The sequence below is a fragment of the Micromys minutus genome, assembly GCF_963924665.1.
Source record: "Micromys minutus genome assembly, chromosome: 30".
Lineage (NCBI taxonomy): Eukaryota > Metazoa > Chordata > Mammalia > Rodentia > Muridae > Micromys > Micromys minutus.
This window is the reverse complement of record NC_137965.1, coordinates 19703667-19716301: the sequence shown is the minus strand read 5'-3', so window position 1 is coordinate 19716301 and position 12635 is coordinate 19703667. Positions and strand designations below refer to the sequence as shown.

The 12635-nt window shown below is 48.0% G+C and overlaps 1 protein-coding gene across 1 annotated transcript; it reads left to right on the top strand.

Moving 5' to 3' along the window:
* Window positions 1-684: 684 nt before the first annotated feature.
* On the top strand, window positions 685-8782 carry LOC308440029 (mas-related G-protein coupled receptor member H-like; the record flags this gene model as incomplete). The annotated part of the gene is made up of 2 exons (XM_080941960.1): window positions 685-1226; window positions 8502-8782. The coding sequence occupies 2 exons, from the start codon at window positions 685-687 to the stop codon at window positions 8719-8721; spliced, it is 762 nt and encodes a 253-aa protein (XP_080798086.1). The 3' UTR covers window positions 8722-8782.
* Between the last annotated feature and the right edge of the window lie 3853 nt (window positions 8783-12635).

Below are 12635 nucleotides of genomic sequence, written 5' to 3'. Positions count from 1 at the left end.
CTGTCTTCAGACACACCAGAAGAAGGCAACAGATCCCATTACAGATGGCTGTGAGCCACCATGTGGTTGCTGGGAATTGAACTCATGACCTCTGGAAGAGCAGTCAGGGCTCTTAACCTCTGAACCATCTCTCCAGCCTGCCCACCTTATCCTTTAAGACAGGGAGTTTCTCAGTGCGCCTAGAGTCTGACGTGCCAGCCACACTAGCTGGCCACTGACTGCCTAGAATTCTTCTCTCTCCCTCCCTTCTGAGCTGTGTTCCCAGCCACAGTTTAAATAGTTCCGATGTATTGCCAGGTATCATTTTTAAAATCTGGTTCCTAATTCTGTCACCTCATTCTGGTAAGAACTCCTAGAAGTAAGAAACACAGAGGGCCTTCCCATACAGCCGTGAGCAAAGAAGAATTGTGGTAGGGGCCAGTAGACGGGACTGAGGTCGGGAATCAGCCTCGGTGTTAGTAGAGGGATGTGGACATATCAGTAGTGTCGGCTGGATGGAGGGAAAATGAGCCAGGGCTTGAAGATGAGGAGACACAGCAGGGGACTCTGGCTTCCCTCATACCTCAGCATGGGAGAGAGCCTCCCCAGTAATACAAAACCATTCTGAGGTGCCGAGCAGATGATACCTGTCACCACCTTCCATTTCTGACCACAGGAGGCCACAGAGAAAGCGATCTCCCTGGCATGGAGCCATTGGCAACAACTTTGTGTTCTCTGGAATCCACACGCACCACCAGAAACGAAACCCCAAATGCAACCACCTGGTCTCCGGAGCACGTGACTGAATACACGTACATCTCAATCTCCCTGGTGATTTGCTCGCTGGGACTCATTGGGAATGGCCTTTTGATATGGTTCCTAATCTTCTGTATCAAGAGGAAGCCGTTCACCATCTACGTCCTACATCTCGCCATTGCCGACTTCATGGTCCTCCTCTGTTCGTCTATCATGCAGCTGGTGAACACTTTCCACATCCACCATTTCACCTTAGTGAGCTATGCCATCCTCTTCATGATCTTCGGCTACAACACAGGCCTGCACCTCCTCACGGCCATCAGCGTGGAGCGTTGCCTCTCGGTGCTCTACCCAATCTGGTACCATTGCCGACGCCCGAAACACCAGTCCGCTGTGGCCTGCACGCTGCTGTGGGCCCTCTCTGTTCTCGTGTCCGGTTTGGAAAACTTCTTCTGCATCCTGGAAGCGAAGCCCCAGTTCCCAGAATGCCGGTACGTGTACATATTTTCCTGTACCTTGACTTTCCTGGTCTTCGTCCCGCTCATGGTCTTCTCTAATTTGATCCTCTTCATCCAAGTCTGCTGTAACCTGAAGCCACGTCAACCGGCCAAACTCTACGTGATCATCATGGCCACAGTCATCCTGTTTCTTGCCTTCGCCATGCCTATGAAAGTGATGCTTATCTTTGGCTACTATTCCAATTCTACTGATGACTTTGTGTGGGAATCCCTCCCCTACCTGAACATGCTTTCTACTATAAACTGCAGCGTCAACCCAGTTGTCTACTTTGTGGTAGGCAGTCTGAGGAGGAAGAGGAGTAGGAAGTCCCTGAAAGAAGCACTGCAGAAAGTCTTCGAGGAAAAGCCATTGGTGGCCTCAAGGGAGAATGTGACACAGTTCTCCCCGCCTTTGTGACCTTCAGCTAGGACATCCCCAAGGAAGGATGCCAGATGTTATCCCCTGTGGGAATATAGCACTGTTATGAAACCACTTCGCTGTGTTCCCACCTGGTGGCTCGCTAAGATTAAAGTCCTTCATTCCTCCTGGAAAGAAATGACAACAAGGCACACTGTGCGTGTGACACGCTTGGCCACTGAGAACTTGGTAGGAGCTAGTATTTTTTTCCAGGATTGGATCCAGGATTGGATCTTGGCTTGGCTAGAGCTTGGCTAGTACTCCAGCCCAGAGACCTGGCCCTGGCCACATCCTGTCTTCCTAAGCACTAAGTCTTCCTGTCAATCTTACAAGCCACTGTTTTAATCCATGTCACAGATAAAGGTGAGAGAGACCATAGCACCCAGGGCAGCCTTTGAGAGGTACTATAAACTATGTATACGGTTGTTACTTCTCAAGTTCCTCTCTCTTGGCTTCCTCTATCTTGTGTTTTGGATGCCTCAGAGAGAAACATGTAAGGGACATCCATGTATCTTACAAAGCATCTTCTCTATCCACACCTTGAGGGTTCATCATGGGACCAGTTAAGAGAGGGATGGGACATCCCATGGGTCCTTTAAAGATGTCATTCTATGAGAATTAGAGGGAGCCTCAACAAGGCTGAGTGAAGCTGGGCTCTCCCTCCTACACCCTCCCCATGGCTCTCCCTCCTACACCCCCCATGGCTCTCCCTCCTACACCCCCCATGGCTCTCCCTCCTACACCCCCCATGGCTCTCCCTCCTACACCCCCCATGGCTCTCCCTCCTACACCTCCCATGGCTCTCCCTCCTACACCTCCATGGCTCTCCCTCCTACACCCCCCATGGCTCTCCCTCCTACACCTCCCATGGCTCTCCCTCCTACACCCCCCCATGGCTCTCCCTCTTACACCCCCCATGGCTCTCCCCTCCATACCCCCCATCTCCCTCCTAGTTTTTCTTCTATTCTTGTTTTGAGACAAGGTCTTACTATGTAGCTCAGCATGGCCTCCAACTTTCAAGGCTCCTGCCTCAGGCTCTTGAGAGCTGGTTTTACAGGCATGTTCCATGTTCCAGCATCCGGGGATTTTTATCTTCTCTCCCTCCCCACTCCTTTTTTTTTTTTTTTTTTTTTTTTTTTTTTTTTTTTTTTTGATTAAATATGAGCTGCTTACATGCCTAGGAACAGCATGCAATGTGTTTTTGTTACAAAATGTGTACAAACAGACCAGTGTTCTCCCACAGTTCTCTCGGCACATAGCTACCACATCACCTCCTATCACATCTTCCCTTCGTTCCTCAGCTCTTTGCTGAGTAGCTGATTGGAAACATTTCTGAAATGGACTGTTTTCTTTTTCTTTCTTTCTTTCTTTCTTTTTTTTTTTTTTTTTTTTTTTTTTTTTATTGCAAACATTCCTTGGTAGTCCCAAGGCACTGTGGAAGGGCTTTGCTATTTTAAGGCAGATCCCAGCTTCTTCCCAGAACTATTAATAAATTTTGCTCATCTGGTCATTTTCTTACTGGGAGAATGCAACTGGATTTCATAAAATAAGTCCTTAAATGTAAAACCCACAAGGGATCATAGCAAATGCTCTAGCATTCAGAGGCAGTTCCATCTATAATAAATCACAAATTAGAAAAAAAATTTTTAATAACATATGGAATGCTCGACTAAACCGAGAATAAAAATGGCAGGATATCAAGAGACAAATGGGTAAAAGGTTATATGGTGGGTGGTTTAGAATCCCTCTGCAAAGAAGCAAAAAATGACCCATAGTCAGAAGTGTTTGAACTCATTATCAAAAATGTTAGTTAAGACAACAGAATAGAACCAGGCATGGTAGCATCCATTAATATCCATAATCGAAACACTCAGGGATGAAAGCAGGGGGCTTCCTGTGAGTTTGATACCACTCTAAGCAACCTAGTGAGGTCCTGTCTCATATAGTAAGGTAAAGTATGTGAATGTTGTTGTTTTAGCCCATACAAATGGCAAAGCCAAAAAGAAATTGCTATATGTATGTGTGGTGTTGGAGGAACGAACCCATGGACGGCGTCATATGGTAGGCAAGCACTCTGTCTGAGCCATAGCCCCAGCCAAGTGTAGTGTTGGTGAGAGGGGTCTCTTCAGACACCACAGAGCCTCTCTTTGTGGCTTCCAGCTCACTCCATCCTGAAATGAGTCTGGTTTGTTGAGTTCCGTGCTGGGAAGAGAAGCGGGCCTTTCCTTTGGCCCTGCTGCTGAGCTAGGAAGGTGTCTTGCCATTAACTGTCTCTCACCTGGGAATACAACCGTGTCCTCGGCAAACAGGCAACTGTGAGAAAAGTGCCTGAAACCATCAGCAGGGGCGGGACGCTGGACAGCTTCAGAGCTAAAAGTCAGAAAACATCGTTCCTTCCTTGACAGGCACTTTGCTTCAAATCCTTGTGCTTCTTCAATGGGGTGTACTTGGCTTGCTCTGAGAAATGTTATAAAGGACTATCATGGTGACCTTCCCTCTGAATTTGACAAAGAGATGTAGCTAAAGGGGAGAATTCCTCACTTCGCAGTGTCCCTCTTGATCCCAGGATCAGCAGATAATCAGTTTCTAATACTGTAAAACCAGGAGAGCGACACCAATAGCCTCAAAATTTTCTCTTTTTTTGTTTTTAATGTCAAAAAGCCAAAAAGCAAACTATGAACCCCGCTCTCAAAGCAATGCCAGAGAGCCACTCTCTGGGTTGAGCATTTCTTTACACTGTTGAAGGCAATTACCTAGTTCAACCTCCAGGGGTCGCTCGCTCTGCTTTAGAGAACCACTTTAGCGACAGAAGGCATTATGAATGGTGCAAGTAATTTCAAGCAAGCAGAAGCCTTTAGAAGCTTCCCTGAGAATCGAAGGAGGCTCTTTGAAAGAGGGGGAGAAATCGGGCAGGATCTGGAGGCTTTGTGGACTCGGCCCTTTCCTGATCTTCATTCCATTTCAATTCAGGGCAATGAAAATTTCCTGTTCTGTATCACTGGGGATCAGAGAAACACTAATGTCTGTCTCCAAATGTACGTTTCTCTCTGTATTAGTAACTGTGCGTTAATAGCTGCAGCCAGGCTGACGACATGGCTCAGCAGGTAAAGGTGCTTGCTGTCAGCCCAATGACCTGAGTTGTATTCCACATGGTAGGAACACAGAACCGACCTTTGCAAGTTGTCCTCTAACCTCCACCCGTGTGTTGTGGCAAGTGTGTGCATGTGCGCGCGCGCACACACACACACACACACACACACACACACATGCACAAATAAATAATATAAATAGTTAAAAATTAAATAGCAGCATTTGATCATAAAATGCCTATGGTCCCATATATAAGGAAATGATGGAAAATACCATTATAACACTGTTACCATTTAGTCAGTTATAAATACTGTTAGAATGCTGTCATTGTATATTATTCACTTATAAACAATTGTAAACTCACTTACAAAAAGTTGTGAAGGTTTATTTATTATGTATACAATGTTCTACCCACTTGTATGCCTACTTACCAGAAGAGGGCACCAGATCTGATGATTATGAGGCACCATGCAGTTACTGGGAATTGAACTTGGGACCTCTGGAAGAACAGCCAGTGTTCTTAACCCCTGAACCATTTCTCCAGCCCATAAATGCGTTTTGGTCACACAGTGTCTGCAGCTTTGTCTAAGGTGCTAAGAAGGATGCATAGTAAACCTGAACTTTTCTGGGTCCCCTCAGCCTCTAGGCCACTGGTTCTCAAACGTCCTAAGGCTATGACCCTTTAATACAGTTCCTCGTGTGGTGACCCTAAACCATAAAATTATGTTCATTGCAACCTCCTAACTAATTATGCTACTGCTAATGAATCATAATATAAAAGCTGATATTTCCAATGGTCTTATGGGGACCCATCTGAAGGGGTCCTTCGACCTCCCAAAGGGGTTACAACTCACAGGTTGAAAACCACTGCTCTAAGCTGATCAATGCCTGAGCCCAAGGCCTGAGCTCCAACTCTCTTCAACTCTAGAATGTGTCAGACATTCCAGAAGTACACGCCTAGAGGACCTGAGTCAGGTGATTCACATCTGCCTGTAACACCAACTCCAGAGGGATCTAATGCCTTTGTCCTCTGGCCTTCCTGGGCATGTGCACTCATGCAGACAGACAGACAGACACACACACACACACACACACACACAATTAAAATAATAAAAAATAAATCCATAAAAACAAACAGCCTAAACAGCATGGTGGTGCACTCATTTAATCCCAGCACTCGGGAGGCAGAGGCAGGCAGATCTCTATGAGTTCGAGGCCAGTTTGGTTTAAAGAGTGAGTTCCAGGACAGCCAGTGCTACACAGTGGAAACCCTGTCTAGGAAAACCATAAAAACAAACAAACAAGAAATGCTACTCCGCAAGCATTAGACAGTGGTTTCCTTGTTTGCTGCAGTTGACTTTGCCTGACCTTCCTTAATTAAGGAGGAAACACAGGGGCCCTTACTCATTCCATCGGCTAAAGCTCTTGCCCCTCCCTTGCCCACTAGCTGAAAGATAAAATCAGAGAGAAAAAGCAGAGTGAGCTCCTCTGCTCCTGGATGCTTTTCCCTGTGCGCTTTCCCTGCCTCCGGGCAGTAGAAAAGAGAGCTGGCCTTAGTAGGCGTGGGCCCACCTGAGTCTTCCTTTGCCCAAAGCCAAAATACTTGGACTGTTCTGGAATTGGGGTGGGGGTCACACGGGGAGGGCACCAGGGGCAGGGCGAGTTCTTGACTGTGGAAGTGGCAGTGTCAGAGGCCTGCTCCTCAGGTGCTGGCCACTTACTCCCCAGGTACGTCTGGAACATGCTTGGATAGGAACGTTGCCTTAAGCATCTGTCTGCCCGGCCAGGGAGAGCCAGACGACGGTCCCTGTTTGCTGGGAGGATTAAAATCGAGTGGTTATTTCAAGTAATACTTTGGGGGGGGGGGGGCTGGAGAGATGGCTCAGGGGTTAAGAGCACTGACTGCTCTTCCAGAAGTCCTGAGTTCAAGTCCCAGCAACCACATGGTGGCTCACAGCCATCTGTAATGGGATCTGATGCCCTCTTCTGGTGGGTCTGAAGACAACGACAGTGTACTCATATAAAATAAGTGTTAAAAATATACTTTAGTTTTTTAGCTTATTATTATTATTATTAAGACAGGGTTTCAATATTTAACCCTAGCTAGCTTTGAAACTCACTTTGAGGACCAGGCCACCCCAGGACTGGGACCAGCTTTTCTGAGACAAGAAGCTTCAGGTTGGTCTTGGACTCGGAGTAGTGGGAAACAGTCTTTGACTCCTGACCCTCCTGTCCCCGTCTCTAAAATAACCTTAGGAACGATTTCAAGTGAGAGCCTGTGCTAGACTGCTTGATTGGCATGAATGAGGCACATAACTGTAGCCCCAGTACTCAGAAGGTTGAACCAAGAGCTGGAGAGATGGTTCAGTGGTTAGGGGCACTAGCTAGTCTTCCAGATAACCAGGTTTGGATTTCCAGCACCTACGTGGCAGCTCACAACCCTCCTTCTGGCCTCTGGCAGCAGCGTATATACATGGTTCAGACATGTGTGCAGACAAAAACAACCCACCATACATGTAAAATAAATCATGCTTTTTAAAGGATGGAAACAGAGAGAATAAGGAGTTCAAGGTCATCCTTGGTTACGTAGCAGATTTGAGGCTCCTTGAAATCTTGGCCAGAAGCATTACTGGGTGGGGGATGCTCAGAACAGAGGTGGCCATTGGGGAGACAGCTTCTACCTGCACTCAAATGAGGGCTGAAGGGAGTAATGGGACTCGGATACAGAGACATCAGACCCTTCACACTTGTTCCATTTTTTAAGCATGGAGACACCATTTGCAGTTAGAGTCTGGAGGGAGTAGCCCAAAGTGACACCGGGAGACGAAGAACTTGTAACCTGCCTTTCAGTGGGTACCAGAGTGCCAGACCTGCTAACCTGACTAACAAATGGGGGTCTGGGAGGGGTTGGGGAGGTGAATCAGGAGGGAGTGGTGGCCCTTTGGATTGGTAGGAACGGAAGTGACAGTCACAGGGCCCAGCACCTCCTACACCAGACCTACGAATTCAAGATGGCGTAACTAAGTAGCTGTGAGGAGAGGGAAAAGACCTCTAGCAGTTGGCTCGGGGACAGTGATAGACTCCCCACCAAATAAGGTGACAGGTGGAGCCACTGACTGCCTTGGCCCTTCCAAACAGATTACAGATGGGGGGGGGCACTAAACAGGGGAAACACAGACCTGTAGCTCCCTGCTGAGAACTCTAGTCACATCTTGCAGACACCAATCACTACCACAGACCAGGAAGCCTATCAGAGCCCCCCACAGCTCCTCCCCCCCTCCCCCAGGCCTGTGGGGTTGCTGGGAAGAACCAGAGTCCCTTGCCCTCGTCACCTGACAAGGCTCTTCTACAGGCCACACTGTTCGAGGCTCCACCATGCTCCACACACATGCCCTGGGGCGGCCAGTCCTGGGTTCAGACCCTGCTCAGCTTTCTGTTCCCCAAAGCAGCTTTCTCAGCTCTCTAGGGCTTCGGGTCTTTCCTCATCAATGATGTGCCTGAGAACTATCACCGAGCGTCCACCATAGCAAGTGCCAGCAGAGGGCACCATAGAACATAGTTTTCACTTCCTCACCTTCGGGGGATTCTTGGCCATATTTTGAGGAGCCCTTTGTTTGCCTAACCCAGGGAGTACAACAAGAGGCCAGTGAGCACACTGTCTGTGCAAGTGATGACCAGGCGCCGGACGAACAGGCTCCCAGTGTGGGCTCTAGGTGCGATGACACATTTTACTGAGCCAACTTCTCCTTTTGCTTTGTCAGCTGTTTCATGAACTGTCTTTCAGTTCCACCGGCACGTGCCTGTAGCTCACCGTCCATCGGACCTGCTCTGCCCACAGCCCTTCCAGAATTACGTGACTTCACCACAGCCTTGTGTCCTGCAAGCTTTGCACCAGACTCGCTATCCCGCAACACATGTGCCTACCAAGGCTGCCTGAAACAGACTTTCCCGGTTGTAACGTTTAGTCCGCTAGGGGGCTAAAGGGCTCAGAGGTTCACAGCACACAGACCAGGAACTACAAGGCTTTATCCATACACACGAGGCTTCCTGCATGTGTCACGGCTTCCTTAGGGAAAATAAAGGGTGACTATTCTTCCCATAATTCCTCAGCATGAGTTTGTCCATCGGTCCTGTGTCCTCGGATTGTTTTAGAGTGTTTGATTCTAAAATTCTGAAATTTGAATTGTTTAAACTTCATCTCTTAAAAAAAAGAAGTAACAGGAATATTGGCTTAGAGTTGGAATAGAGCCCTACTACGGTTTCTGAAGTAGCTCCAAACATACCTCTGCCACTTTGTACCATGAGTTTATGCAAAATGACATCCATACACACTGACAATTATAACATCAGCTAGTTCTGAAAAATGCTCAGATATTCAGCCAAACATGTAGTTCTTTGTGTAAATATAAACAAGCAGTTATAAATTTGCAAATTTGTCTTCGTCTTTAATGTTAAAATTGTATTATGCTAAGGGGGAAATATGATTAGTAAAGATTTGGGTTTTTGTTGTTGCTGTTTGATCTTTTGTTTTTGTTTTTGTTTTTTTTGTGTGTGTTTTGGGGGCTTTTTGTTTGTTTTTTTCTGTTTTGAACAGATTCTCACTCTGTAGTTGCGGTGAGCCTCTAACTCAGAGATCCACCATGCTATGTGCCAGGATTACAGGCAGGCACCCCTACATGGCTTAAATGCTTGATTTGTATACTTCACAGATTTACATGCCTGAGATCATCTGAAAATATCTTGGGTGAAAATGGACTGAGTGGGGGAAACAACATCTAAGAAACTTGTCCTAGTTAATGATAAAAAAAAAAATTACAGGAGACCCATCTTTAGCCTGTGTAACCTTCCCCCGTTGTAACACTTCCAGCCTTCCCTGGGGAAATGGCTAGATTGCTCAATGGTTAGAGCACACACTGCTCTTGCGGAGGAGGACACAAGGTCAGCTCCCAGCAGTACACGGGGCATCTCCCAGACCACTAGCAACTCCAGTTCCAGTGGCTCTGACATCTTCTGGACGCCACCAGAACCACACTACACACACCCTCAGCAGTCTCACACACACACACACACACACACACACACACACACTCGTAATTAAAATCTTAAAAAGAAAATTTCACCAAAAGCACAGGGCATGCTGCTGCTTTCTCTCCTTGTCAGTCAATGGACTCAGACCCATCCTGCCATAGGCCTCTGCAAGAGTTTTCATTCTTGGACAGGTAGTCACGGAGTCCCCTGGACATGTCACACGAGTTTTCAACAAAGGATGAAAAGAACAAAGCTGGATAAAGGGTAAAGAAGGATTGAGAACTTTGCTGGACACCGTAGTCAGAAATGCTCTGCAGAAACGGCATTTGAGCAAACGCCTGGCTGATGTGAAGTCACGTGACTCGGACTAGAGCAGGTTCAGAAAGTCCGTGTTGAAGCTCTATTGATGCTGAAAGGCCTAGAAAGGGCTCCCACCAATCCAGCCAGGATGGGCGTACACACTGCCAAGACCTGTACTGCTGAGCTCCAAACAGAGCCTGCTTGTGGGTGCTCCCGTAAGAGGACATTGTAATCGAGGGCTGGGTCGCTGGGAGGTGAGGAAGGTGCAGGAAGTGACGTCTGATGGGAGGGGCCTGAGCCTATGGTCTTCAAGGTGCACTTACACTTTCCCTCCCACCATGGTGTGACTTATTCACTAGAGAAAACCGGCTGGGCCTCTGTGACCTTGAACTTCCTCAACTGGCACCTCATCCTTTTCCTCTTTAGTTAAGATAGTAGCCTCGGGTGGTACTTTTAGGCACTGTGACACTTAGAAATACCGGATCAGTTGGTCAGAGGTCACCAGGCACAGCAGCAGACTGACAACATCCCACAGTACTGACTGAAAATGTACATATAAAACTAGAATGAGGTGGGAGGGACATCATGACTTCTGACTGAGGGTCTCTGGCCCTCCCCTTCTGGTGCTGCCCGTCAGTCTTCTCCGGGGAGAACAGGCTTGCCCAAAGTGGCAAATTCTTGGCTTCTGAACCTAATTTATTTAGAGTTTTGGAAAGCTGGAGGGGAGGCAATGGGATAAACGCCAAAACGCCTGGACTCCCAGAAACAGGCCCTTGAGAGAGGCTTTATTTGGTTTTTTTTTTTTTTTTTTTTTTTTTTTTCACAATTCTGAAAACTTAGCATGGTCTTTTTCAGACCTCCTACATTCTGAAAAAGGTTTCAGTGAAGTTATGGGGCAGGGGGAGAACCATGTTGATAGAAGAACAGATTTCTATCCACAGGTAAGTGGCCAGGCAGCTGGGCTGGTGGGAAGCCGGGGCTGGTAGCGACAGGCCCTGTGGGCAGCAGGTTACAGAGGCCTCAGAACTGTGTGGGATCTCCTTTGTAAACCCCACATCCAGACACAAGAAAGCCATGCAGAAATGGGCTGGCGCTCGAGGCTAAGTGAGTTCTGCCATCCATGTGGCAGGTGGCTGTCAAGAAAACAGAAGCCACCTGTGGGGAGCTGACATATGATTTGGTCCTTAGAGATTTGAGAACAAAAAGTCAAGTGACCTTTGATCCTGGTGGATCTCTGTGGGTTCAAGCCCAGGCTCTAGATAGCAAGTTCCAGGACAGTCAGGGATACAACAGTCCCTGGTCTCAAAAAGACTAAAAATAAATAAACAAACGTCCAATGGGATGGGAAGCCACCTAAGACTCTGGGGCCAACGGAGGATTTCACCCTACTCCTTAGAGAAGGCAAGGGAAGGTAAGATGGTGTTACCAGGGTCAGGAGCTCTGTGGGTCAGCTTCCATCTACATAGGTCTCCACTGACTAAGTCCTGCTGATAACAGTAGGCGTGTCACCTGAGGAAGTGGCCTCTATCGGGGACAGTAAAATTCGGGTATCAAGGCAAGTGGACTCAGAATCAGAATCACCCTGGGGGACCATGTCAACCCTGCTGTAACAAAGATGTAGGGTGGGCCCTCCAAACTAGAGCCTACCTATGATCTCAGTAAAAACTGGCAATGCATGACCATGGGGACCAGATGAGACAGGGTCTCAGCAGATTTGGGGAGGAAGGGTGCAGAGAGGCCCTGCTGTTTGCAGGCACCAACACAACCCACCTTAGCCCAGACAACAAAGGTTGATTTGAGGGAGAAAGGAGCTGGGGAAAGAAAATGGTAAGACTCCTGAGAGATGACATTCAACCCCAAGTCCCTGAGTCTGGGGTGAAGAGACGGACTTCTCGGCTCTGGAGAGTCCTCTCTTCATCTTGGAAGACTGAGGCTTTAAAAGCACTCTGGTAAGATGGCTGTGTCCAGTCTTCGAGCAGTAATGCATTAGTGTAACACCTGCTCGGTCATGTGACTATGAATTTTACACGCAACCTGTGCTGCTCGCCTGGGGCAGGAGCGGCAGGAGTGGAACCCTGGGAGTCGCATGTAGGGACATGTCTCTCCCAGCGTGTTTGTCCTTCACATTCTGTCTGCAACTCCTCTCATGCTGACCTGTTCAGGGTTTGCTCTTCCCTGTTCTTCTACCGGGAGTTGCATGGGCCTGGAGCCCTGGAGGCCTTACTGTTATTTGCTTCCCGGTGTTGGCGCAGTGTGGTGCTCACACAGCATCTGCTGAAGCCACAGCAGCCCCTCCCCTCATCTCTGCCAGCTCCTGGTCCCAGAATTCTGGGCATGCTGGTGCAGTGGCTTCAGCCCCAGAGGCTGGGACTTCTCCCAGCACTCGACAGGAAGGAATGCACTGGCCATGTACAGAGGTCCGACATGCAAGGATTTCTTTATCGTCAGCCGTATTTACAGAATCTCACATTCACAAAACAACAGAGTATCTACAGAGGAGACCACACAGGTCTGCATGAGAACAAACTGACTTATACAAACGAGCCATGCGGGCTCTCCAGAGGCTA